General features: G+C 38.1%; 1 protein-coding gene across 2 annotated transcripts in view; it reads left to right on the top strand.

Moving 5' to 3' along the window:
• The first annotated feature begins 219 nt into the window (after positions 1 to 219).
• The window catches only part of pdgfrb (platelet-derived growth factor receptor, beta polypeptide), a 41,767-nt gene continuing 16,551 nt past the window's right edge, over positions 220 to 25,435 (top strand). Inside the window, exons 1-6 of one of the 2 annotated variants that reach the window (XM_058408262.1) lie at positions 220 to 242; positions 19,135 to 19,208; positions 20,610 to 20,900; positions 22,028 to 22,285; positions 23,500 to 23,630; positions 25,050 to 25,218. In XM_058408262.1, the coding sequence (XP_058264245.1) occupies positions 19,160 to 19,208; positions 20,610 to 20,900; positions 22,028 to 22,285; positions 23,500 to 23,630; positions 25,050 to 25,218 (898 nt within the window). In that variant the 5' untranslated portion in view covers positions 220 to 242; positions 19,135 to 19,159. Of the gene's footprint in view, positions 243 to 545; positions 743 to 19,134; positions 19,209 to 20,609; positions 20,901 to 22,027; positions 22,286 to 23,499; positions 23,631 to 25,049; positions 25,219 to 25,435 lie in introns of those variants that run through there. The other variant, XM_058408261.1, reaches the window with a different exon arrangement.

The following is a 25,435-nucleotide window of genomic DNA, read 5'->3' as shown; positions in this document are numbered from 1 at the left end:
AATTTGGCTGGTTAATGATTTTTTTTTTCTGCAGATTTTATTTAAAACAAAATAGCTTCTTATTTGTTTACTAAAGTCTAGATTAAAAAACGAGTGTAGCAATGCAAAATTAGCTGCATTAAAAATTTTGTGTATGTGTGTGTGTTTCTTTTTTACTCTGTCTACAAATCAACCAAACACTCAGTTTAAAGAAGATTTCTTCTCCGCTTCAATGCACAACTCAGGAATAAAAAAACTCACAGGTAAGTTTTTTTTTAAAAAAAACTTTCCAGCGTTTATTTTGTGCAGTTTTTTATTTCCTTTTTATTTTCAATCTCTTCTCTCTCTATCAATCTGGCTTTAATTTGCCCCCTCTCTGAAATTCACAGCAGTGAGTAAACAGTGTTATATCCCAGTATCAGTTTCAGAGTTTCAGCTTATGGTAGCTTAAGTGGTAGTCTTACTAAATAAACAGACGTCTGGTCCTCCCCTCATCTGAGGACTCAGGAGTGTAAACGATAAACACGCTTGCTCCGTCAGCACAGGGCAGAGAGTTTGAGCCCAGCCTCCAAAGCTCGACATCATTGGAGACCGTTACTCACATGTAAGCAGAGCGACTGGGAGGCAGGGCATTTTAGAGAAACAGAGACACAGCAAGAGCGAGAGAGAGAGAGACAGAGTAGTAGTAGTAGAGACAGGCAGAGACTGAGGCATGTCCAGAATCTGACACGCTACAAGGACTCGGAGCACTGAATAGCTGAAGGTAAGCATCTTAAACTTACTTACATGCAACTGGAACAAGCTGCTCCTGGTTCTTCTTTGGGGCTCTGGATAATTTAAACCACTGTGCACAGTGAGAACTGCTTTAAAAGTGCATTTTCATGCAGGCAGCATGTACACATATACAGAGAGAAAGAGAGAGAGAGAGAGAGAGAGAGAGAGAGAGAGAGCAGGGGTACGAGACACATTCAGATGTTTACACTGTGACGAATTAACGTAGACTTCCTGATTGCTCACTCTGAGCACACTCTTAAATGTGTCCTGAATATTGAAAGATTCCGGACAGCTTGCACTAATCCACCTAACTTCACTTTAGTTTCAGTCTCTGAGTCATGGCTCTCCATTGAGAGAGTGTGTGTCACTGTTCAATGCATTTTTTTCTTTTTCTTTTTATGACAATGAAATTAGACACACTTTTACTTTAAGCGCAATAATAATCCTTGCTGGATGTCTTTGTATATGGTCAGTGTTGTTGTGGCAACTTGTTTCTTCTGGTAGATGGGAAAACCCACAGTTTTCCAGGACATTAGACAGCTGGGATCATTTGTGATGCAGGTATTTGTTTGTGTGTGTGTGTGTGTTTGTGTGTTAAATATATGGCATCTCGTTGCCACTCAGGGAAAGTAAAGACACTAGGATACATTTACACATGTTTCCTTTTCACAGGACTGCCTGAGAAATTTAAGATGTTTACTCTCTCGCTAAGCAAGTGTGTTTGGCAAGCAGTTACGTCCTCAGACCAGTTTGTATAGGACACCATTTTGGTGCTAATGAATTGTTTGTACAGCTCCTCTCTTAAACTGCTTCCTTGTCCTGAACATGGGTTAATAGCTACTATGCTACTATGTACTAACAGATGTAAGATGACCCATTGAATGAATGCTATCGTGTATTCGTGTGCTGCTCGCCTTGTGCTCACTTTGTGTGTGTGTGTGTGTGTGTGTGTGTATTTTTATCCTTATTGAAAAATTTGTTCTCAAAAACGTCTGGGGCTTATACAATCAAGCCCAGCAGGAACTCATTTTGCACCCCTTTTGTGCCTGCAGAAAATGTTTTCCATGTTTATGCATCTTCCTGTTTACTTGTTTATCCATCTGCATCACTAGCGTGAGTTGTGCATGCTTTGTTACAGATGTCTGGCACAGATGTTCTGCACCTGAACGTTGGCTTGCCAGGATTTGAGATCGGCAGTGCCATGCTTTCTCATGCATATCCCCCAACACACCTTTGCCTGGATCATGCTGTTCTTTCTGACTCCCTGTGGCAAAACTTAATTTTTTTTTTTTTAGCATTCCAGAGACACTTGTGATAGGAAAGAAAAATCCTCAATATGACTTAGAATGGGTTTGAGTTTTGAGTATTTTCACGCACAACCGTTTCTAAAGTTTATACAGAATTGTGCAAGAATAAAACAAAACATCCCGATGAGTGAAAGCTCATGGTGATGAAGGGGTTCAGAGGAGAAACGACTGCTTCGAACTGAAGGAAAGGCAGCAGCAACTCTTCAGTAACTCTTTACAACCATGGTGAGCTGAAAAGCATCTCAGGCCACATAGTGTGCAGAACCTTGAGGTGGATTGGTTACAGCAGCAGAAGACCACATAGAGGTTTCTATTCCTGAAATTTCAGCAAAAAAGATCACTACTTGTTTTTGAGTTTCAATTCATTCAATTCACAAGACGAGTCTAACAGGCCACTAAATTTAGGTTGCAATTTGTACTAAAAATAAAAAATCACATGCCTTCATGAACACCTGGAGGACCCCGCTTTGAGAACCACTGATGTAAAGGCACTGTGACAGTCGAAATAAGGCAAACCCATTTGAAATGGCATCGTTTTCCACAGATGTGTCACCAAATCACTTTGGAAAACTCAACAAGTAAAATTACACTATAATCACATTTAAACTGATCCATAATGGCTTTTGCCATATTGAGAATTGTCATCATTGTGTGAAAGCTTGTGAATGTAAAGAATACCACATTTAAACACACCTAATCTTTTCCAAGGTCATGCTCTTGTTGTCTCCTGATTCTCCATGGAAAATCGAGCCATGCTTACAGAGTCTCAGACTTTAGTTATAAAATGGAAAAAAAAAAAAAAAAAAGGTCTGAAGTCATTTTGGACCATTCTAGCTCTAATGGTTTTTGTGTTAGTTCATCAGAAATGAAGTAGTGCGCTGTAAGGAATTCTCTTATACTTACATAAGACCCTAGGCATGCCAATTCTGAGAGACTGTCTCATGCTGAAGCGGTATCAGTTTGTTTCTTGAAGGAACTATGCTAACTCTGCGTCATCAGCTGTTTCCGCTCTCCCCCTCACCCGTCCCAGCTGTGCTGCATGCCAGGTACATGAAAACATGTGTTACACATTAAGAGCGGGCCACAGTGCCCGCTGATCAGTGCCATGTGCTTTCCATCAACTCTGCACACCCGGCTCTTGCTAGCGCTCTGTGTCATACACAGGTCACATTTGACTCAAATCAGTTCGGCTGGGATTTACGAATTTCTTTTGTCTAGGTGGTGAATAAGTGCCGTGAACAAGTAGTCATTTTGGTCAGGATTTTCCAGGAAATTATTTGTGAGGGATTTCCCTGAGTGTAGTCACAGTGTCATAAAACCGTAGCCCTTTAACAGGTAGCATGGCTGCCTCACAACTCCACAGTTTTGGCAGGGTTGAGTTTTGTGTGTGTGTATCCCCCCAGGTTCTCTGCTCCTAAAAACACACTGGCAGATAGATTGGATTAGTTCATCTAAATTAGCACTAGGTGTGAATGAGTAAGGAAATGTAAGTAGATACATGCCTCAAGCCTATTGATCCCAGAACCACTACAATCTTGATCAGGATAGTATAGACAAATTGATATTATTATATTATATTATATTATATTATATTATATTATATTATATTATATTATATTATATTATATCATATTATATCATATTATATTATATTATATTATATTATATTATAATACACGTGTGCCATGTTTCTGAATTGTAAGAGTGACAAGGACTAATGATGTAAATAAAGGGTTACACGGTTTTCTCTCAATCAAATTTTCTCTCATAACATGATATTTGTTTCTTGAAGGAACTATGCTAACTCTGCGTCATCAGCTGTTTCCGCTCTCCCCCTCACCTTCAAGCTTACTGAAGCAAGCTTGAAAAATCAAGGGTGATGTAGTTGCATTGGATTGGATTTTATTTAACTTGTAAGAAAAGGTGCAAATGCTAACCTCAACTTTACCTTTCTAACATTTTAGATTTCTAGAGTCGTGCCACATTTGACTGAATTTGCAAGTGTCAGACCATGGGTGTCGCTAGGCCATCTTTAGAGGGGCTTTAGAAAATATCAGTTAAACAATATAAAAAGGGTCAAAAACTGGTCAGTTTTAATGATGCCTCGGAGTAACGTAAACAAAGCCGAATTCTTCGTCTCTTGTTTTTCTACTGAGTTTGTGGATTTTGAGATGCTGAAGATAGCAGAATTCCATGCTAAAATTACAAAAGTCTAGAAACATGACATTTGAATGCCACAACTGGACATAAGTGTTGCATCCGCAGAATGAACTTAAATTTAGAGACACACTCAGACAAGCTGCCAGAGCACTTATGAGTAACATTAAGTTCAATCATCCAAAAGTTTTAGTGGAAATGATATACACTAACTGGCCACTTTATTAGAAACAGCAGTACACCTGGTCATTCCTACAATGATGTATTCAGCCACTAAAAGCAGCAGAATAATGCATAAACTGACAAACTGGACAGTTAAATATAGTATAAAAGAAACCATCACCTGCTCTGTTCTCTTCATCTTCCTGGCACAACTGTAGCCTCAGATTTCCCTTCTTGGCTGACCGAACTAGAACCTGATGTGGTCTTCTGCTCTTATAGCCCACACGCCTCCAGCATCGACATGTTGTGTATTCTGAGATGCTTTTTCTATTCACTGTGGTATTTGAGTAAACCATAGCCTTCCTGTCAGCCCGAATCAGGATGATTTTCACACTATTCTTTGTCAATTCTAGAGACTGTTGTGTGTGAATATCCCAACAATTCAGCAGTTTCTGAGATACTCAAACAAGCCTGTTTGGCACCAAAAAGTATGCTTCGCCCCTCTGGAAACAAAAATATACTTCATAAAAGTGATTGTGCCTCTTTCTCATCGGTCTAAAGCTGTGCTGTTTTTATACACTGCAATCCAAAACAAACAGGGACATGGAAAAAATGCATCTTTTAGAAAGCAAAATGGGTGGACCTAAAGAAAATATTATCAGACTTTCTTTTGGAGATAAGTAACTATGTGTCGAAAGGACAGATTGTGTATTTGTGTGTGTGTGTGTGTGTGTGTATGGGTGAGTGTGTGTGTGTGTGTGCTTGAGTGAATAAGTGAGGCTGCAAATGTCCGTGTGACTCAAAACTTTAAGGAGGCATTACCAGTGCAAAACTTTTGCATACATCATCAGCATGCTTTATTAACCTAAGAAGAGCTCCATGTGTGCAGAATGGAAAGTTTTGAAAAAATGTCTTTTATCACACCTAAATCAATCATTTATTTTACGCAGCCTGTTAAATCCATATAGGAATATAATAAATGATCACCACGGAAAATGTGGGTGAATATGCAATATTTCTCCAATTCAACTCCAAGCGTTGGGTTTAATTATCACCTGGCTCATCCAGATATATTCAGTGCCACAGAATAGCTTCAGCAAAGCCTGACTTCCTCATCCCTCCATTTTTCCCTCCATTTTTCCTTGCTATGTTTGTGGAAGTGGAAAAGGGGATTTAATGCCAGAGCGGTAATTGTGTTCAGCTGGTATTTTTTCTCTTCCTTCTCTTCCCCTCCCTCACTCCCTAGGTCTCTGTGAGGTTTCTCGCTCACACTTTTTTGATGCATGGGGGCGTGCTGAGGTTCTCACAGGATTTACCAGGGTTCTGGCGAGGAGTAGAGTTTTAGGAGCAGTGTGTGAGGGGTTGTTGTTAGACCTCAGTGTGTGTTTATTTGTGATGGAAAAGAGCTGAAATTAGCTTCAGCCACCTTAAAGGTACTTATGAATAGACGAAAATGTTAACTCTAGAACCCTAAAGCAGTTTGTCTATCTATCTATCTATCTATCTATCTATCTATCTATCTATCTATCTATCTATCTATCTATCTATCTATCTATCTAGTGTAAGTTCCTGAATTCAAACTTGCTTCTTTCTAGCCAAAAAGCCAAAACTTTTGTGAAAACAATAAAATTTCCAGACCAAAAATTAGGAAATATATGTATTCGTCTTATATACATTTCAAACTACTCTCATAATGAGATATTATATACACACATTTGCCTACATTCAATATAAATTCACTTGCTTATATATGTGCAGTGTTTTTTAAAAGACTGATGAATCTACAGCTGTTTAAAGGGTTAACTATCCACCAGATATTATGACATTAATCAAAAGTACAGCAGCAATATTAGGCATAAATGACCCTAACCCTAACCCTAACCCAACTTTCATATACAGTCAGTCTAAATGAAGTGATTTTATAAACAAAGACAAGCACTGAAAGCTGTATTTAAACATATCACTATTGCAAGGCTCATAGATGATTTCTGGGAACTGGTGTCATATGGAACAGATGTGGCCGGCGGTTTAAGGGTGCAGCTCATTCCCTGGGCCCCTGCATCCGGTGCCGTCTTCACAGATGGAACTTTCTGTAATTCTCAGATGATTTTTCTGGTGCTGCTGTCCTCCTCAGCAGCTGAGCTCAGTCAATGAGAACATAACGCAAGAAACTGTGACCTGTAGCTGTAAATATGAAGATATATGGCACTTTATTATAAGAGGGACGAGCCATTGAGCTTACACTGCTCTGGGCTTTTAATTTAAATGGTTCCCAAACACATTTCATGGCAACAATTTATCCTTAACGAGCCTTGGAGGGGAACAGATATGAGGCCACATCTGAAAACGCCCAAATCTCTGCTTTACCACACAGTCATTTCTTCACTGGTTTAAAACATCTTGACTTGTTTTTCAAGAAAGGCACCATAGTTTCTTATCAACTCCAAAACAGAAAATGAGCTCTTGCATATATGTAGAAAGAGCATAAAACCAGTAGAGTGTATTCCAGAAAAAAAATGGTTGCGTTTACCATTCTTTGATTTCACCAGTCATTTTGTATTGTTATCAATTCATACATGGGAAACTATTAGAAGATAGAAACTATTTCTTGTGTATCTCTGGGATTTTACTCCAGTCTAAATCTGTCAACCTATCAATTTTCCCAGATTCTAAAAAGATGCCCAATTATAAAGTAGCATTTAACCAAACTTCAACCAATCATCAGTCTCATTCATTTTAAGCTTGATATAGTCTGGAAAAGGCTTGAAATATATAAAGCATCTAAAATAAGTTGAATAATACTATAATAACTTACTATTATCACATTTGCCTCACACCTCCAAGGTTGGGGGTTTGATTCTCACATCCGCTATTTAGACCTGAAGTTTACATATTCTCCCTGTGATTTGGAGGTTTTATCTGGGTACTCCGGTTTCCTCTCCCAAGCTGAAGATGTGCACTGCAAGCTGATTAGCATCTCTACATTTTGATTGTTTGAGTTTGTGCCTTGTGATGTGTAGGCATCCCATCCAGGATGTCCCCCACCATGTGCCATGAATCCCCTGGGATAGACTCCAGGTTTCCTGCAACCCTGTGTATGATCAGCGGTACAAAAAATGGAGGGACAATATTTTATTATTTACCCTGTGAGAAAAGAGGATTTAAGCCTTTTTTTCTGCATAAAAACACCCCATGAAGTGGAGAAATGAAACCATGTACTGGAGTTGAAAATGCAGAACAATAAAATATATTTACAGTAATCCCCCGTTTATGGCGGGGGTTACGTTCCAAACCCACCCACAATAAACGAAAATCCGCGATACACGGACTCCACCCCCAAATGCTTTTTTTTTATTGTTTAAGCCGTAAATTATCCTTCCACAATTCGTAGAAGTATCACATTTATAGTGAGTACTGTATGTATGTATGTTCCTTGCCAGAAGCCGTAGAAGGTGCAGAGTGTCTGGGTGACATAATAGGGCTTGAAGTAAAAACATAAAAATACAATGTACACAGAACAACACGAAACACTCGGGACAGTGACACGCGAAAAACTGGGATGCTGGAGAATTCTGCTTCCCTTTCACCAACTGTACACATAGCCAGCAGCCAATCACAACCGTGATTAAATGAATGGGGCATTCCGATTGGCCAGACTCATTCCTCCGGCCGTACTGTATTTTGATTTTCAGCATCCCCGCACCGTGCTTTCCTAAACAACACTACGCTGTACAATATTTGATATTTTATTAACATTTTACTTCATTTTAAGTCATGTTTATATTTTGTAATTATTAATTATATTTTTTATTAATAAATGACCTTATTTCAACATAAAAAACAATTCACTATAAGGTTTACGGAAAATCCTCAAAAAAAATTACTTATGTTCCAAATAAAAATCTGCGATATACCAGGACCGCGATATATGAACCACGATATAGAGGGGGATTACTATATACTAAGCATATAGATTATACAGAGTATAGAAGGAACTAGAGTAAGGACCATGCTTACATCATTAAAACCATCTCAAGAATTTATACAAAGATCATTTATCCTGTGCAAAGTTGATAATAGTTTCTAGAAATTACTTGGCAGACATATGTCCACAAATGAATAGTACTCAATGAATGAAAATCACTTGGAGACAATGAACAGTGTGCACCAGACAGGCTTGTAGCCAAAGGTTTTCTATAGCTGTGGTCTACCACAAACGACATTCTGCTGGACGAACCAGCATGTCCATGTCAAAGGTCTTAACCATCACCTTGAATCCAGCCATTATCAATTCTGCAAAGTGTGCTTCCAGCGTCTGGAAGCAACATTTTTCTAGCCTGTGATCAGGTCAGTTATTGTCTTGAATATAAAAAAGCAAAATGATGTGAATTAGCAGTCAGCAGCCTTCCTCTGGTATGCTACGCATGCAACCTATCCATAATTGAATTACTTGTGCAAGAGCATTGCAAGTCATGCATTCTAAAAAAGGATGTGCAGGTTTCTTGTTGGAGAGACAAAAGCAAACCATGAAAAGCCCTTCGCTCTGCTGTCTGAGGTGAACACCCTTTTTTATATCTTTAACTACTTTATGTGAAAATTAAAATCTGCAGTCCTGATGCTATGCTGTGTTGTTGTTGTTGTTGTTGTTTCTGTTGCTACTGGGAAAAGACGGCTGGCTTTTTGGTTTGCTGTGTCATGTCTTAAGTGGTCATTCTATCAGGAAGTGACTTTTTTCAAGCATTTTTATTTTATTCTAACATGAGTTAAGAAAATGCTTATGTGCTGTTTACATACTTGCCCATGATCATCTTTGCCATGTAATGACTTTTACAGATGTTGTAAATGTTTGCATAGAATTATATATTAAATCGGAGGCTCTTATTCTTTTGCATGAAAAGAAAACACATCACAGCTACAAACCTCCTTCTTTTCCTGCTAATGGGAAACTATGTTAGGTATGTGGTCTCCTGCTTTTTTGCTTCGCAGTGGTTTACATTTCTGATTACCTGATTAGAAGATGCTCTTCAGGGAGATGGTTCTCAGGCAACTCAAATTATGGCTCTGTGGCTTGATGCGTAAATAATGTATATGTGAAAGTAAATCTAAAGTATTATTTCTCAATATTTCACCATACAATAAGTTGCTGACAGTTGACAGCTGTGAACATTGAAGCAGCATGGCTTTAAAACTATACTACAAACAGAACCAACAATATTTTCCTCTGTTGTTTAGAGAGATTTTGTGATGAGCTGCTAATTGCATGATGGTCATTTTAGAATTGTTTGGGTCAGTGATGAAGTTGACAGGACTTGGAGTTCTAGTGGGGGGGAAGGGAGAGTCCAAAGAGCTTTCTAAATAGCAGAAGTCTTGTCTCAGGGGAATGGAGGGGTGAAAAAAAGGTTTGTTTTGACAGGAGCATAGTAGATCAGTTTTCCCACAACCGATGCCAAAATTTTGTATCGTAGGGGGCAAGAGACACTTGTATTAGCCCTGTCATGTATAAACAGCTAATGATTGCAGGAAGGGGGGAATAAAACAGGCAGTATTTGTGTGTGATGCAGGTTTTTTTGGCAGGTTGCCTTTCTGTTTTGATTTGGACACCAGCAGGTTCTTCTTACATTGCAGCCTTTTCAGGATTATTGCCGACAACTTCAGATCTCTCTGGCTGATTTATTCCATATGCTGATTTCATTTAGAGCACATGAAATAACTGGGACATTGTTTTTGATAGATTAAGTGTTTTAAGTAGATGTAGCTCTCATAGGATTACAGTGTTCATTTCATTGAATACTGCTTTTGTCAGCCTGAATGAGTCCCAGGTTTATTGTTTTGAGAAAAGAGTGCTTCTGAGTTAAGGGAGCGTCAGTGGAGTCAGTAATGTTTCCTGATTATTTCTTTTAATGCACATTAAAATGTATGCATTATGGGAAGCTTCTTACAGTTCACAGAGTTAAAGCACCAGCGAAACCATCAACTAAACAGCATTGTTGTTTGAACGATGTTCCAGGACATTTGGCACCTCAACACTAAAACTGTCTTTTTTACACTGCCAGCAGTACAGAACTACAGGCCAACGGGTTCAGTTGTGTGATTTGAAGTCAGAGAACACTGGACAACACCAAGAGGAGCTAATGGCACTTAAGGATTAAGGCCACTAATAACTGGTATGACAAAATGCAAGACAATATGCAGCACCAGTAAATGCCCTTCAAAGTTGCTTTACTGTCATCATTTTCATCAGCAGTTAATTGAAATTTATATAAGGAATAGAAATGATGGGGTTTGGCGTTAGAGGAAATGAATCAATGAAGGGGTTTGCTGTAGCAGCACATAACTCCTCTCATACACAGCCAGAACAACATGCACATTTAATCTGTTTACACTTACAATTAATGTCTCATTGTAGACACAAAAAATGCATCTTGTCATGATACCAAAAAACTAAAAGGTCCTTAGGCCTTTTATGCAAAGCACCTGCAATACAAGCCTGTGAATGAAAAGAATTTATAGCATTTTAGGATGAATGCTTTTGGGAAAAAGGGCCATAACCCTCAACTGCTCAGTTGTATAAATGAAATAAATGTAACTATAAAGGCAATAAATGCAAAAGGTGTCTGCCAAATGCTATAAATGTAAATGCAGAGCTGGAAGTACAGTCAGAGCTGCTGTCATAGAAAATTATTTAAGACCCTCGAAAACTCTACAGTGGTTTGGTATACACTGGTAGGTCTTCAAAACAGCCTCAGTTCTTCATAGCATTCTGAGATTCTGCTTCATGTTGACATGATTGCATGACAAAAATTCCTACAGATTCCTACAATTCCTGTGAATCTCGTTGTACCACATCCCACAGGTGTTCTACTGGATTCAGATCTGTGACTTGGGAAAAGCAACTGAAGAACACTGAACTCATTGGGTTGTTGAAACATGATGACTTTTGCTTTTTCTGACTTTAGTGATATGGTGCATTATCATGCTGGAAGTAGCCATTAGAAGACGGTCAATTGCATTAGGAAGGGATGCAAATGGTCAGCGACAATACTGAAATACAAGAGATGACTGAGTGGTATTAACAGGCCCAAAGTTTGCCAAGAAAATATTCCCCACATTACACCAGCCTGGACTGCTGACACAAGGCAAGTTGGTTTCATAGATTCATGCAGTTGGCAACAAATTTTGAACATCTGTGTGCCTCAGAAGAAACTGAGATTCATAAGACCAGACTACGTTCAGTTTTGGTGAGCCTGAGCATACTGCAGACGGCTGACAGAAGTGTAACCCAATGTGATCTGTTGCTGTAGCTCACCTGCCTCAAATTGGACAAGCATTCTGAGATGCTTTTCTGCTCTTCATTGGTGTACAGAGTAGTTATTTCACTGTAGCCTTTCTGTCAGCTCAAAACATTCTGGTCACTGACCACTCTCACCAACAAGGAGCTTTCGTCATGTTGATCTGACATTACATGCGTATCTACATGATTTTATGCAATGCGCTGCTGCCACATGATTGGCTGAGTAGATAATGGTGCGAAAGAGTAGCCATTAAGATGTTCCTATATTATAATAAAGTGCTCTGTGACTGTATTTAAATTTCATAGCCTTGCAGACTTCTCACCTTCAGAAGCATAATGTTAATGTTTGGAATAAACATTCTGTAATTGCAGTTGCAGTTATTGTTGTCATGATGACCATTTTGTTTACTCCTTAGAGTGGAAAATAACATAGATCTCCAAGAGTTGCTGGCCTCTCTGTGGGTCAGTTCTTGTGTTTTTGTGGAACAGTGGAAAAAACAGCCAAACTATTCCTGCCAAAGACAACTTAACCACATCACCTAGTGTAAATGTGTTTTCTTTTGTAAGAACTACAAAGTGACCGATCATCAAAATAAACAACCACAGTTTTGGTAAATTCAGACGTCAGTAAGTTCCCAAAGATGATTAAGTGCCCACAAAGTTGACTTTTCTCGGAACAACTGAATTGTCACCAACAGACCTAAGCAAGATGTGTGTTAAAGAATTGCAGTGTGTCAGTAGGGGATTTTCAGGGTCCATTTTTACACAGCATGGCAATGAGTGTTTGTGTGTGTTTAGTATGTGTGTGGGTGTGTGAGTGTTACAGCCATGGTTGTGGTGCTACACTACATCCGTCTCTAACACATGTTTCTCCTAGGAAGTCAAAGTTCTCCAGCTGTGTGTGAAGGAAAATCTGATATTGCTTTTTTTTTCTCACTCTCTCTCTCTTCTGGTCTGTTTCTCTTCTCGAAGCTGTCGTGTTTTTTCCTCGGAAGACCTTTAATGCTAGAACAACCCCCCCGCCCCCACCCCCCATTCATCTCGTGGGTGAACACATCAGGACAGAACATCACTGCCAGATGTTTATATAAAACAAACTGATGTATGCAAAGATAATCCCTCAGGAGATGACAACAGCACCAGAGTGGTTAAGCAGAGCGTAAAAGGTTGCACATAGACACGTATATACACACACACACACAGCATTCTCAGGCGACGTGTTGTGTGGGAATGATGGGATAGAGTTGCTATGTCACGTTTGAGTGTGTTAGTCAGGGACCAGGATGGTGGGAAGGGTCAGACAGGCATGAGATTCCCAGCAGCACATACAGAGCATATAAGATAAATACAAACACACACCCACACAAATACACATTCGGGTACTTTAAATTGCCAGTGTCTCTGTTTTATATGAACACACAGACTGATGAAAAAAACACAAGATTATGAGCTTTCATTGGAAAAACAAGCACTTAGCATCTGTGTATATTAGACATTGATCAGGTTTCAGCATTAAATTAGCTGGCACTGCATTTTAGATATGAGTTGTTTAAGAAATGCTGTGATGATTTTAAAATGATCTCTGAACTCAAATAAAAAAATTAATGAATAAATAATTAAAAATGGTGGCAATGATGTTGAGGTCAAATTTGCTAGCATAGTGTCTTGTTTTAAACAGAGACTATCCCATTTACTTGCCCTGGAAAATTTCAAAACAATTTTCATAGTTTTGTAGGAGTTTAGCTGCAGGAACTGTGTTCTAATCTAGCTAGCAAACTGTAGTAAATTTTAGTAAATAACAAAGTCTTGATTGTTGCAGTTTATTCCGATAGAATTGACTACTATTAAAGATGAGAATATGACATTATAAATCTAGACTCCCACTTTAAGCATTTTCTCTCTACAAATTCAGCCAAGTTTACTAGCATGTTACCAGACTAGCTAACTAATCTTGCTAAAGGTAAGACATTTTCATTCTACATTGTAGTATCTTAACATGTTTGGGGGAATATAATGGAAATTTGACAAATGACCAAAAAAAATGGGATACTGAAGCCCTAGAATAACCTGTGACAAAAGTGAGCTAGTTTACTGTCACCTTACTAGCTAGCCAGCTAAAATTGGTTGGTGAAGAAAAATTTTATGAAAAATCTTATTAAAATTTTATTTATTTATTTATTTTTTTTGACAGATTAGGGACTTTGGGCTCAACAAATAATAATAATAATAATAAAAAAGACAAATTACCGTAAAAATATGAGGTACTTTAATAACATCTAGCTGGAAAACTTTAAGGCAGTTCAACTATTCATGTACATTCATAGACCCTGGCATTTTTAATTATACTAATGATGTCTTGAAAGCCAATGCATATTAACCATTGTATTATTCCACATAGGCATAGAATAAACATAAATAAATAAATAACACATTTAGGGGATCTTTAAGAGCTTGCAAAGTGTGTTTTGAATGTGTGTCTTTGGTTTATGCCAGCTCTCATCTGCTGCTTTGTGAAAGCCTGGAATCACTCATACAGGTTAGCTATGGTTACACTTTTCACTTCAGCCAAACTTACAAACGTGAGCAGAGTGAGATCTGTGCACATGCAAAGACCCCTTCCTGACATTGACGTCAAATTCAGCCAACAATCCGCACCCTGCATGCATCATGCCCCCCGGTTTCACCGATTCCCCCCCCCGCTCCCTTTGTTCCTCTCTATTGCACTCTTTCTGTGTCTTTCTTTCATGGCTGCTCTCTTTTTCTTTCTCTTTTTTTTCACTGAAAGGAATCTATTCAAAGTGCTTTTCATTTCCCTTGCCTTTACCACTTGGCAGTGAACATACCACCTTATTCATCTGTTTTTATCCAAACATTATTTCTCCCTCCTTTCTCCAAACCCACTTCACTGGGCGAGTGTGGCTGGGTTTGCTGCACCACAGCCAATATAGATGCCAAAGTTTAGAATTCCACATGGACAGCTTTCATACTTAATGTTCTTGATTTTTTTGTACTATTGTCACCTGAGAAAAATCCTAATGAAAAATGTTACACATTCAATGCAAGTGTATTGTGCATAAACGGTTTAAGCATTTGTGCATCCTATATACAGTGATATATTATTTGTGCTTATCTATCTATCTATCTATCTATCTATCTATCTATCTATCTATCTATCTATCTATCTATCTATCTATCTATCTATCTATCTATCTATCTAACTAACAGAAAGTGCACAAATTTTCAGTAGAATTAAAAGCTGTAAAGTGCCATAAAATGGATTTTTTCATCTTCATTGTTTTTGCTTCAGGTGTACATTATTGGGACAGTAATAACTGAATAAAAGATAATTAAAAATGAGTTATCAGTGATGATGGTAATAATTACGCTGATGCTGATTTACAATTTCCTGCCAGGCTAAGTGTTCCCGGGTGCTGTCGTTACTGTAAGCATAACCCCGAAGCCCTGCAGGGTCCCTTCCTTGTCTCATGTGTATCAGAGTCCATGGGAAAGGAACTCAGTTTTATTCTGGGAACATGGCCTATAACACACATCCCCCACTGCACCCCACCCTACCCCCATCCTTCCCTCACCAATATAATTACAACAGAAGTCCTGCTTCCTTTTACATGTTTTTTTAATCCCAATGAGGGACTGCTAGCATTTTTATGAAGTGAACATCCTAGAGTAGCACTTGGGTAATAGTCCCAGAGAGGTGTGTGTGGGTGATTCCATTCTTAACTCACCTCATTTTTAAAAGCTATTAAAAACCCATAATATTTCCTGTGTATTTGATGGTTACATGAGGGATGAATATATTAGGCGTTTATTAGCTAAACCACCAGGCAAATTAATTCTCCACAATGCAAGCCCTCATATTTTGTTTGCAGAGATACTTTAATAGACAAAATGTAATGATACAATATGTATTAGTAATCTGTTTATAACACATCAAATATTTACAAAGCCTTTGATAAGTTCATGTTTGCACCTTGTTACTTCCTGAACTAATGAAAAATAAAATATAAGCCTAAAGCCACTGTAATAAAATATTCACCATATAGCATATAAATCTTGCAAGCTAGCTAACAAATCCTTGGGTAGTTGCTTCAGTATAGACTTTATATACTTCATGGTGGCTTAGTAGTTAGCGCTGTTGCCTCACAGTAAGAAGGTCCTGGGTTTGAATCCTGCTTTCGAACAGGCAGGGATCTTTCTGTGTGGAGTTTGCATGTTCTCCCTGTGCCTGCATGAGTACCTGTTTACTCTGGGTACTCCAGTTTCCTCCCATAGTCCAAAAATGTGTACATTAGGGGGATTGGTAATTCTAAATTGCCTGTGAGTGTGTGTGGTTGTCTGTCTATATGTGGCCCTGTGATGGACTGGTGACCTGTCTAGGGTGTACCCCTGACTTTTGCCCAATGTGTGCTGGGATGGGCTCCAGCAGATCCCTCTGACCCTAATTAGGAATAAAGCGTGTATAGACAATGGATGGATGGATGGATACTTTACCCAACTGATCAATCCTAGGGGACTCGGGGCACATTTAGAAATGCCAGTCAGCCTGTAATGTATGTCTTTGGGATGGAGGAAAACCCTAAAGCATTTGGAGAACTCTGCACACACAGGGCAGAGGTGGGAACCCTGGAGGTGTGAGGCAAACATGAAAAGTATATATAGACATATTAAAGGAAAGTGAAGAAATAAGTGAAGAAAACTTAGTCAATTAGAATTAGATGCTTCCAAAAAGTTTTTTACATGACACAATTAAATAACTAACAGCTTACTGTTTTGTGGAATGTATAAAAATGCTGAGCAGGGCCCACTTGATCTGGGTTGTGAAATAAGAGGAGAGCTGCCAAGCTATTCCCTCCAAAGACAATAAGATTATAGCATAACATCAGGACATAAGACCCTTATCTAGATTAGATTTGAGATTTGAGATTTATCTCATTTATATAATTTGGCAGTTGAAGGTTAAAAGCCTTGCTCAAAAGTGGCAGGTCGGTGGTCCTGGGATTTGAACTCACCACCTTCCAATCAGTGGTGCAACATTTACACAACACTGAATAGGTAATTCCATATGTAATAAAAAAACAGAAAAAAACACAATGAACAGAATGTAGATGACCAGCAAATCAGCAGTCCCTTGAGGCACTTGCGAAACACGAGTCAATGAGAAACATCCGGATGCATACTCATCTGTCCCAATTCTCTTTTTTTTAGTGTTAGATTACTATGAGGCTACGTTATCACAATATGACCAGTTAACAGGCCAGCTATCTGATCTGTTTCCTATAGATGATACATTGCCACTGAGACACACGCATACAGTAATAATGTGCTGAACTCTTTACCACAAGCACTTATTTAATGACCACTGAGGGACATTGAGGTCTTACTGTGTTCCTATCTGTTTTATGCTTTACAACAACCAGACTAAAAGTCAGCTGTGGGTCAGTTTTTTAGTCTTTATAGCCAACTTTGTTGTAAAAATAGAAGTGTAAGTACGTCAGTATCTGTTACAAGTTAAGAACATTTCCGTGACGTACTACTTGGCTCTTCTTTATTGACCCCCTTTTCGTATGATTCCTCCTCCACTTTTTTGTCCTGTACCTCCTCCAGTTCTTCCGCCCTCACTGCTTTTCCCACCCTCGTCCAGGCCTGTGATTCGGCCCTAACCATTTCCAGACCTCATCAATCCCCCACCCTTTATTGCTACATCTCTTTCCACCCACGCCAATCATACCTCTCTTTTTCTGATTACTCCCTCGCTATTCTCACACTTCTTAACTCATTACAACACGCACAACTCAAGTGTACAAGGCTTGAAGGCAAACTTTACAGTGAAACACATTTAAATATTTTTTATTTGTGTTTAGTGATTCCGGTGTTTGGCACTGTATAGCAGTTTCAGTCCTGTGAGAAGTTAATGGTTGTGTGCCACGATGATGTCAGGGGACATTGCTGGCACGGTTACAACTGAGTTTAGCTCCTAAAAATGTTTCTGATTCATACTTTTAGCAGTGGATATAGTCGCAAAGCAGCTTTACACGAGTTTATAAATTCACATTCTAAATTAAAGATTTAAATTATATTAAATTAAAAAGATAAAAAAAAGATTTAAATTAATCCCTTGAGTTCATGCCAGGGGTGACTGTGGGAAGGAAAAACTCCCTGAGATGATATGAGGAAGAAACTTTGAGAGCCAACAGCGTCATATAGAATCCATCCTCATCTGGGTGACACCAGATAGTGTGATTATAAATTATTTCCCTTTGCTAACTGTATACTATTTGATCAAAAAGGGCAAATTCATTAGCAGGAGACTGATTCTAGTAATAACATGAAGTCTGGCTTGTTCTATCAACTGTTCACTGATGGAGACTTGAGTGTTCAAGTTGTGCTGAATGTGCTGATGCCGGTGTTAGCATGAAAGTGGAAGCTTTGGAAGCTAATCTGTTTGAGCAGAGTGTGCTATTAGCTCTCTTGCTTTTCATTATTTCTATTTATTCTTTTTTAACTTGAACTTTTAAGTGTAGTTATTTATAATGCACAGTCAAGGAGGAGTGGCAAGGTTTTTATTTCACTGCTATATGCTGTATCTTGAATCTTGATCCCACTTGGGTTTGGGGTGGGGTTATCATTCACACTTTTCTTCATCATTTGTATGAAACTGAACAACTGACCTATATTGTCTACTTTTACTCGACCTTTCGAACTTGTATGAATCTCTCAGGAGATCAGGTTGCTCCTTCTCTTACTCTCTTCTTTATCTCTGCTGCTCTCTCACCTGAATTCTCTCTCTCTCTCTCTCTCTCTCTTTGATCTCTAGTACCAGGTTTACTTACTGACACACATCCTGACCTTTGTCACCTTTGGCCTTCCTATCAGTGACCTTTCAATCAATCTAAACAAGGGCAGGATCGTTGTTGTCATTCTAATCGGCCGTACCCACAAAAGATGAGTGTTTATTTTTTTAAAAAGGCGATGAGGGATGCACCCAGGCTTGTTCAGGATGGCCAGTTCCACCTTCATTCTGAATGAACAAGGCGGCTCATTCACTCCTGTGTTGATGTAACCCTGTTTATTTTTTCACCTTTCTTTGACTTTAGGGTTAGGGAAGTTTTTGGAGGTGACATTGTTAATCAGCACACATTGCTGTCCACTCACGCCAGAGTGATGATAAACAATGCCACGGTAACTAAATGAGTGAAGCACAGTTGTTCAGTGAAGTGAGAATTGGACTTCTTGTTCCCCAGGGTTTGCTGTGTGGTCATATCTCTTCTTGTTGAGAAAAGAATAATCAATAGGAAGGCCAATTTTTTCTGTTTATGTTCTGCTGTTACAACATTTGTGTGCTGCTATTAAGAAAAAATATGTTCATTTATGTATAATGGCACTGTCTGAACCTCTTAGAAAGTGCTGTTCATTATTTTTGCTGAATAGTTTTCTGTCTGTGTGCAGAAAAAGACGACACCAATCAGCCACTATGCAGGGAGTCCACATCGGCTCTTTCCCTCTGACCCCCCTAATAACAGGTAAGAAACCAAACACAGGCTTAGCAAGGATTTAGAAAATAAGCTTTGTGAAGATACCGAACTCTTAGCACATGAAATAGTTGCTGTTGCTGTTGTTCTAAAATCCTAGTTGCATTCAGAAAAGCTTCCATGTGTAGCAATTTTTAATTCTCCATCCAAAGTACTCTTGATGAACTCCTTCAAGAAAGCTTGCATTTCTTAACCACCGGAAGAACCTTCAGGGAACATTTTAGAGAAGTTCAGCTTGAAATTTAAAGCAAATCCCACATGTGTGCAGATAATTAGAAAATGAATCTTAAAAGCCTATTTAATGTCTTGACTACACGTTTCCTCTGAAGATCCTATGATGTATTAAGTCTGCACACTGTTGTTTATGAATCTCTGTGCCAATATTGATCAAATATCCTTCTTAACAAATCCCAAATGTTTTACTGTGTCTGGTAAGTATAACAATCAATCTCAGATGCACAGATGAGTGTTTCTGTGGGCGTTTTTAATGAATGTCAGCATTTGCAAATGGAAACAAATGGTCAAATGCTTTTGATTCTTACCAGTTTTTTGTTTTTTTTTCATATATCACATCAAAAGTTTACCAGTGGATGATTTGATGTAAATGTCATCTGTCACATGGCAAATCAATTCTGTGCGCACAAGAAACACATTTCCTTTTATATCGCTCAATTAGTCTTATGTTCAATGACATTTACTTTTAGATTATAATTAAGTAAAATTTGGTTCTTACAGTCTTTTTAGTGATGTGATCACTGTGAACGTACAAGCCTGTTACCCAAATTGTAGATAGAAAGTAAATTTAATAACAGATTTATTTAGGTAAATATTCATATCATTAGAATGGACGCTAATAAGCCACATTCTGCATAATTGTTAATTCCACGCTAAAAACTGTAACCATGTTACTAATTTAAGATACAGTAAGGAGCCATTCAGTAAGTTTACAGGCAGCCAATTAATCCATTACTAATCTGATTGATAGCTCGATCGATCCAGAAGAAAATTTCAGTGAGGAGATGAGTGAATATTTGCATCGGATAATATTTAGGGTACATACTGTACTTTTGTAATCTGCACTTGCACTGAATTCATTCAGACTGATGAAAATGGACATATGGAAACATACCTACAGTCAAAAAAAAAGAGTGAAAGAGAGATTGGGTTATGAAATTTCTGAAAGGTTAAACATATGATTTTAGATTAAATGTTGAAACATTATATTAAAAACAGTAACAACAAAATGTTTCATGAAATATCCACAAATACAATTACATTACCAGATTTTGTCCCTTAAATGCTCAGTCTGAAAATGTAGTGTATGTACTGTATTTGACCAAATGTTATCTGCATGGACTAATAATATTCTTGTTTTTGTTTGTTTATCTGAAGCCCTCCTGATCCTCCTGCTGTGTTCAGCTGGTTCTGGTCTGGAGCTGAGCCCCAGCATGAAAGAGATCATCCTGACCGCTAATTCATCCATCTCCATCACCTGTTCGGGCTGGGCACCCGTCTCCTGGCGCTACAAAAGAGATGAGAAAGTACCTGTGTTTAGAACAGAGAACCGGTCCCTCACTTCTAGCATTCTTCACCTGGAGAATGTCACATGGAACCACACAGGAGTGTACGTGTGCTCTGAGAATGGCTCTGAGGAGTTCAGGGAGGTGCCTGTCTATGTGCCTGGTGAGAAGCGTAGCATTTGCACATACGCTGGTGATACACAAACAATATGTATTTATTACATCACCCCACACACTGCCCCATACAGTCCAGTCCACAATCCAAGATTTTATGCAGCTTTTAAAATATGCTATATTTATCAGATAGAGATTTTAAAGAGAGCAATTTAAGACTATATCAATTTGATGGATGATTGAGGAAGCTAAAATGGATACATAATTTCTAACAAGACTAACGAGACAAAATAAATAAATCTTACCTTGGAGGACAAGATAGAAGACACAGACAGGAAGGTTTAAGTATAAGCTTAATGTACTGTATGTTAGAGCTTAATCCTGTGATTTGTAGTGTAATTCAGTTGCATATTATCTGCAGTATTATTAGGCATTTTTCTCCTCAGTTTCCTCCCTGAACTTCCATTCAACCTGCCAGCTCTCTGCTATCATGTGACAGCTTCCAATCAGGAAGGGTGGAAGGTTAACACATGCTTCCTATTTGACAATTTTTTCATGCTGTGTTGACACAATGATGCATTGAAACGCCTCTTCTGCCCTCTTCTGCATACATGAGCTCACAGACGTCTGTGATTGGCTAGTGGTGTTCTGATTGACAGGCCAGAGAAGAGTATGACATCCCTCCAACTCAGATAGCAGGACAACTTTGCTCTCTTTGCAGTATTTGAATTCATGGTCTCCTGAAGAACACTTCTCTGTTGCGCTTCACTATTATTTTCAGCATATAATTTCAGTCACATACACACAGGTCTTTGACCCTACTGCTGAATTCTTCAAAGTTCATGTATGGTTTCTTGTCATAAGTATTTAGTCTTTAATAACATCGCTTTGACCTTTTTTTTTCACCCTGTGTTCTTGCCTCTTCTTCTGTTTCACTGCCTGTCATTCTGCAACTTCATCACTGATCACATACATGAACTGCCACAATTTCATGAGATTTTACAAACACTGTGTCATAATTGCTGTAAATACATTGATTGTCAATCAGAAGTGTCATCACCCTTTGCAGCAATTGCTACAACTGATGAATTTTAGAACTACAACATTTCTTTTCATCCAATGTACATCATTAATTTGATACAAACCCTTTCCCATGCTTCTTCTCCCTCTTTTCAGACCAGGATGAATGGTTTTTGGATAACGACTATTATGCAGTCACTAAGACAAAGGAAGAAGGAACAGTCCCCTGTCTGGTGACAGACCCAAAAATAAACGTGACCCTTCATGAAAAAGACACTGAAATCCCAGTAATGGGCAACTACAATCCCACCATTGGCTTTACCGGAATGTTGGAAGATAAGATTTACAAATGCAGAGGAGAATACAATGGAGTTGAAAAGTGGTCCAATTTATTCTACGTCTTCAGCATCTTAGGTAGGTGTCTATGGCAGGAGAGAATATGTGATAACTGTTTACTTGCTCTGTGTTCAAATCCCTCACAACGTGTTACGTAAATCAGTACAGGTATTTTATAGGTTGAACATGCATCAACTGTAGTAAAAACTGTTTTTGTTCATTTTGACAAAGGTCTATGACATTTTCCCGGCTGACTTTAGAACATTATGATAACTGACTTGAATGTCAGTAAGAGTCACATAATTATTTGGGGTCAGGGAAAATACTTACATACAGTATAACAAACCAATAATCTCAATCTTTGGAATGTACTTGTCTTATATGCATAAATCATGAAATAGATTTATATCTAATCTTTCAATTTATATTTATATAATATTCGATCTATTAGATTTATCGGTCATTTATATTTATTGTTTATTTATTTATATATATTATTTATTTATCTTATAAAGAGCAAAATTAAACTTAATTTACTTAAGGGCCAGATTAAAAAGGATCAATAGAAACACAAATAGCTGTCATTAAAGTGTCAACTATTTTTTTTTTATAAATAAATAATAAAATAAATAAAATAATTACAATTCTTATTAGCAGTATCATTCACTGACGAACCAGACGTGCACTAAACTACAAAATCAGACAACACAGACATCAACACTACAGGAATAAGCCAAGATATATTTGTGTAGGTCATTTAATAAACTGACACAAACCTACACAAGCATATCTTGGCTTATTCTTCTCTAGGGGTATGTTATGTAACCTTGTGAACATTTAGTCTAACCCTAAGCTTAACCTTAGAGTATAGTTAAGTGTAACATGATTGGTAAAATAGACTATTGACAACATTTTGTCCTTTATATACACAGAACATGTAAATTTATATATTTTAAATGATCATTGATTAGTGTTAGTCACTAATTAGCAGTACTCTTATTTCCTCAGAAAATGAGCAGAATGAACAGATTTGGCAAAATAAAGTTTGCACACTATTTCAGAAAATCTGCTTTTTAGTTGTTCCAAATGTAGCAGGTCATGAATAACTTTTATCCTGGGTGGGGAAAAATGTTTGACATGCAGACATCTCTACATGTGTACAACATCTGTCCACTTTTATTTCCCGTCATTTCGTTTGCACCGCTGTTCCCTTTCTGTTCATAAACACACAAAGTTGTAGCACACAATGCATGTATTATGTGTCTCTGTATCTCTTGTTCACATGGCCACAGTTCCTGAGGTGCTGGACACCCACATCAATGCCTCCAAGACGGTGCTGAAACAAGGCGAGCCACTCAGCATCAACTGCACTGCCCACGGAGTTGAGCTCGTCTTCTTCTCCTGGGGTTTGCCGAACAAAGACGTGAGTGGGCTGAAAAATAAACTGCCCCATCTAGTTTTCATCCAACTCCAGGACCCCTCGAGAGAAATTCAACAGGCCAAATTATCTCAAGATGTGCTGCCACACCTATTCCTTGAGAATCATATATTGATAACACATTTTATTAGAGATTTAAATCTGCTGAAGGAGGACAGGAAGACAGAGTAGTGGAGGAGGAGAAGGAAATAACTAAATACTGATGCCTGTGCTAGAATTTACACTGTGTGACATTATTAGCCTTGTTCTTATAAGCAGGAAGCTGTCAAGCCATTAACATAGCATGTATTGTGGTGTTTGATGGTTATCAGGAAACATCTTCTTCCATATTTCATATGTGATCAAAGCGTTTTAGTTTGCTTTTTAGTTTGCTGGGTCTGTTAGAAGAATGCCTGTATTATGCGGCTCTAAAGTGGCACATAAAGTGCATTGAGAATTGTTTTCAATTAATGTAGATTGCTGTTGTTCTGTAAATCCATTTTACTGCTTAAAGTCTTTTTCAGTAAAACCTATTAATATCCATTTGCTATTGCAGTCATACAACAGACATCTGTTTTGTATATTTTTATTTGTTTATTATTAACTAACATTTACCAAATCAATAGCCATTTTTCCCATTTTTTTTTTCTCACCAAAATCTACACTAAAGTTATATATAAATTTACAGTGCTACAAAAAAATGCACACATAGCTGTGCTGTATGATATCCTACTGCAATAAGCCAAGGAATTTGTGATGGGTGATGAAAGCTATTTAAAAAACATCTTAACAATCTTCATTGATCATCTAATGTACGTTCATAAATAATTATAACAATGTGAAAGTCTTAGAAATGCATTATAACACAATAGTAACGTCTTCAACGTACATTATAAATAAGACGTTCATTGAAAAATATCACTCAGCCTAGCTGCCATGCCAGCTGTGGAAATTCTTCATAAAGGATAAAGAGAACCAGTGAAAAGTAGGTACTATATAAATAACTACATTTTTCCTGTGCTAGGTTTTTGGGGATCTGTGTAAGAGGCTAGTGGTATTTCTTGTTGTTTGAACTCATCAACATCCTTGATTTATTTATTTTTATTTATCGACATTGCACCCTTCATATACACAGACAGAGTTCTGAGCACAGACAGAGCGATGTTATTTCATTACAGCAGCCAATACACTTTTTTATATTGAGTCATAAAGTAGTAGTTTATATTAGCCTCTAACACAAATAGAACAGTTTGCATTACTCAGTGCATAAATGCCATAATAAAACCAATGTAAACCCAATTTCTTTCAATACACTAACCTTTAGACATAAAAGAACACTATTCAATAACTTGCCCATTTCCCATAATGCTTAGCTATGCATTAATATAGAACTCATTCTTACCTGGTGAATCTGTTTAACCTTAGGCTGAAGGTGTGGAAATCCTGACAGATATGATCCCAGCGACCATGAGCATGCGCTCCTTCGTGAACATTTCCCAAACCACCGTGAATCACTCTGGACAATACTTCTGCTATGCCCAAGAGAGTGTGGGCAACCAACACACTTCAGCTAGCATCAACATCACTGTGCTGGGTAAGAGCCAACAACCACACAATCATACACAATCTCACACTGGAGCATTTTGTTTGCCATGTTAAAGGAGAAGATCTGATAGGTGAAGAGGTTTTAATGGGCTGTGTTATATTAGTTGCAGGTCAAACGCACAACCTATTACAAGTTCAATGTTGAGCACAACCGAAGATAAGCCAGGACACAGGAGAGGTGAATGATATGAAGAGAGAGAGTTTAA

Source organism: Hemibagrus wyckioides, linkage group LG14 (genome assembly GCF_019097595.1).
Source record: "Hemibagrus wyckioides isolate EC202008001 linkage group LG14, SWU_Hwy_1.0, whole genome shotgun sequence".
Classification (NCBI taxonomy): Eukaryota; Metazoa; Chordata; class Actinopteri; order Siluriformes; family Bagridae; genus Hemibagrus; species Hemibagrus wyckioides.
This window is presented reverse-complemented; position numbering and strand designations above follow the sequence as displayed.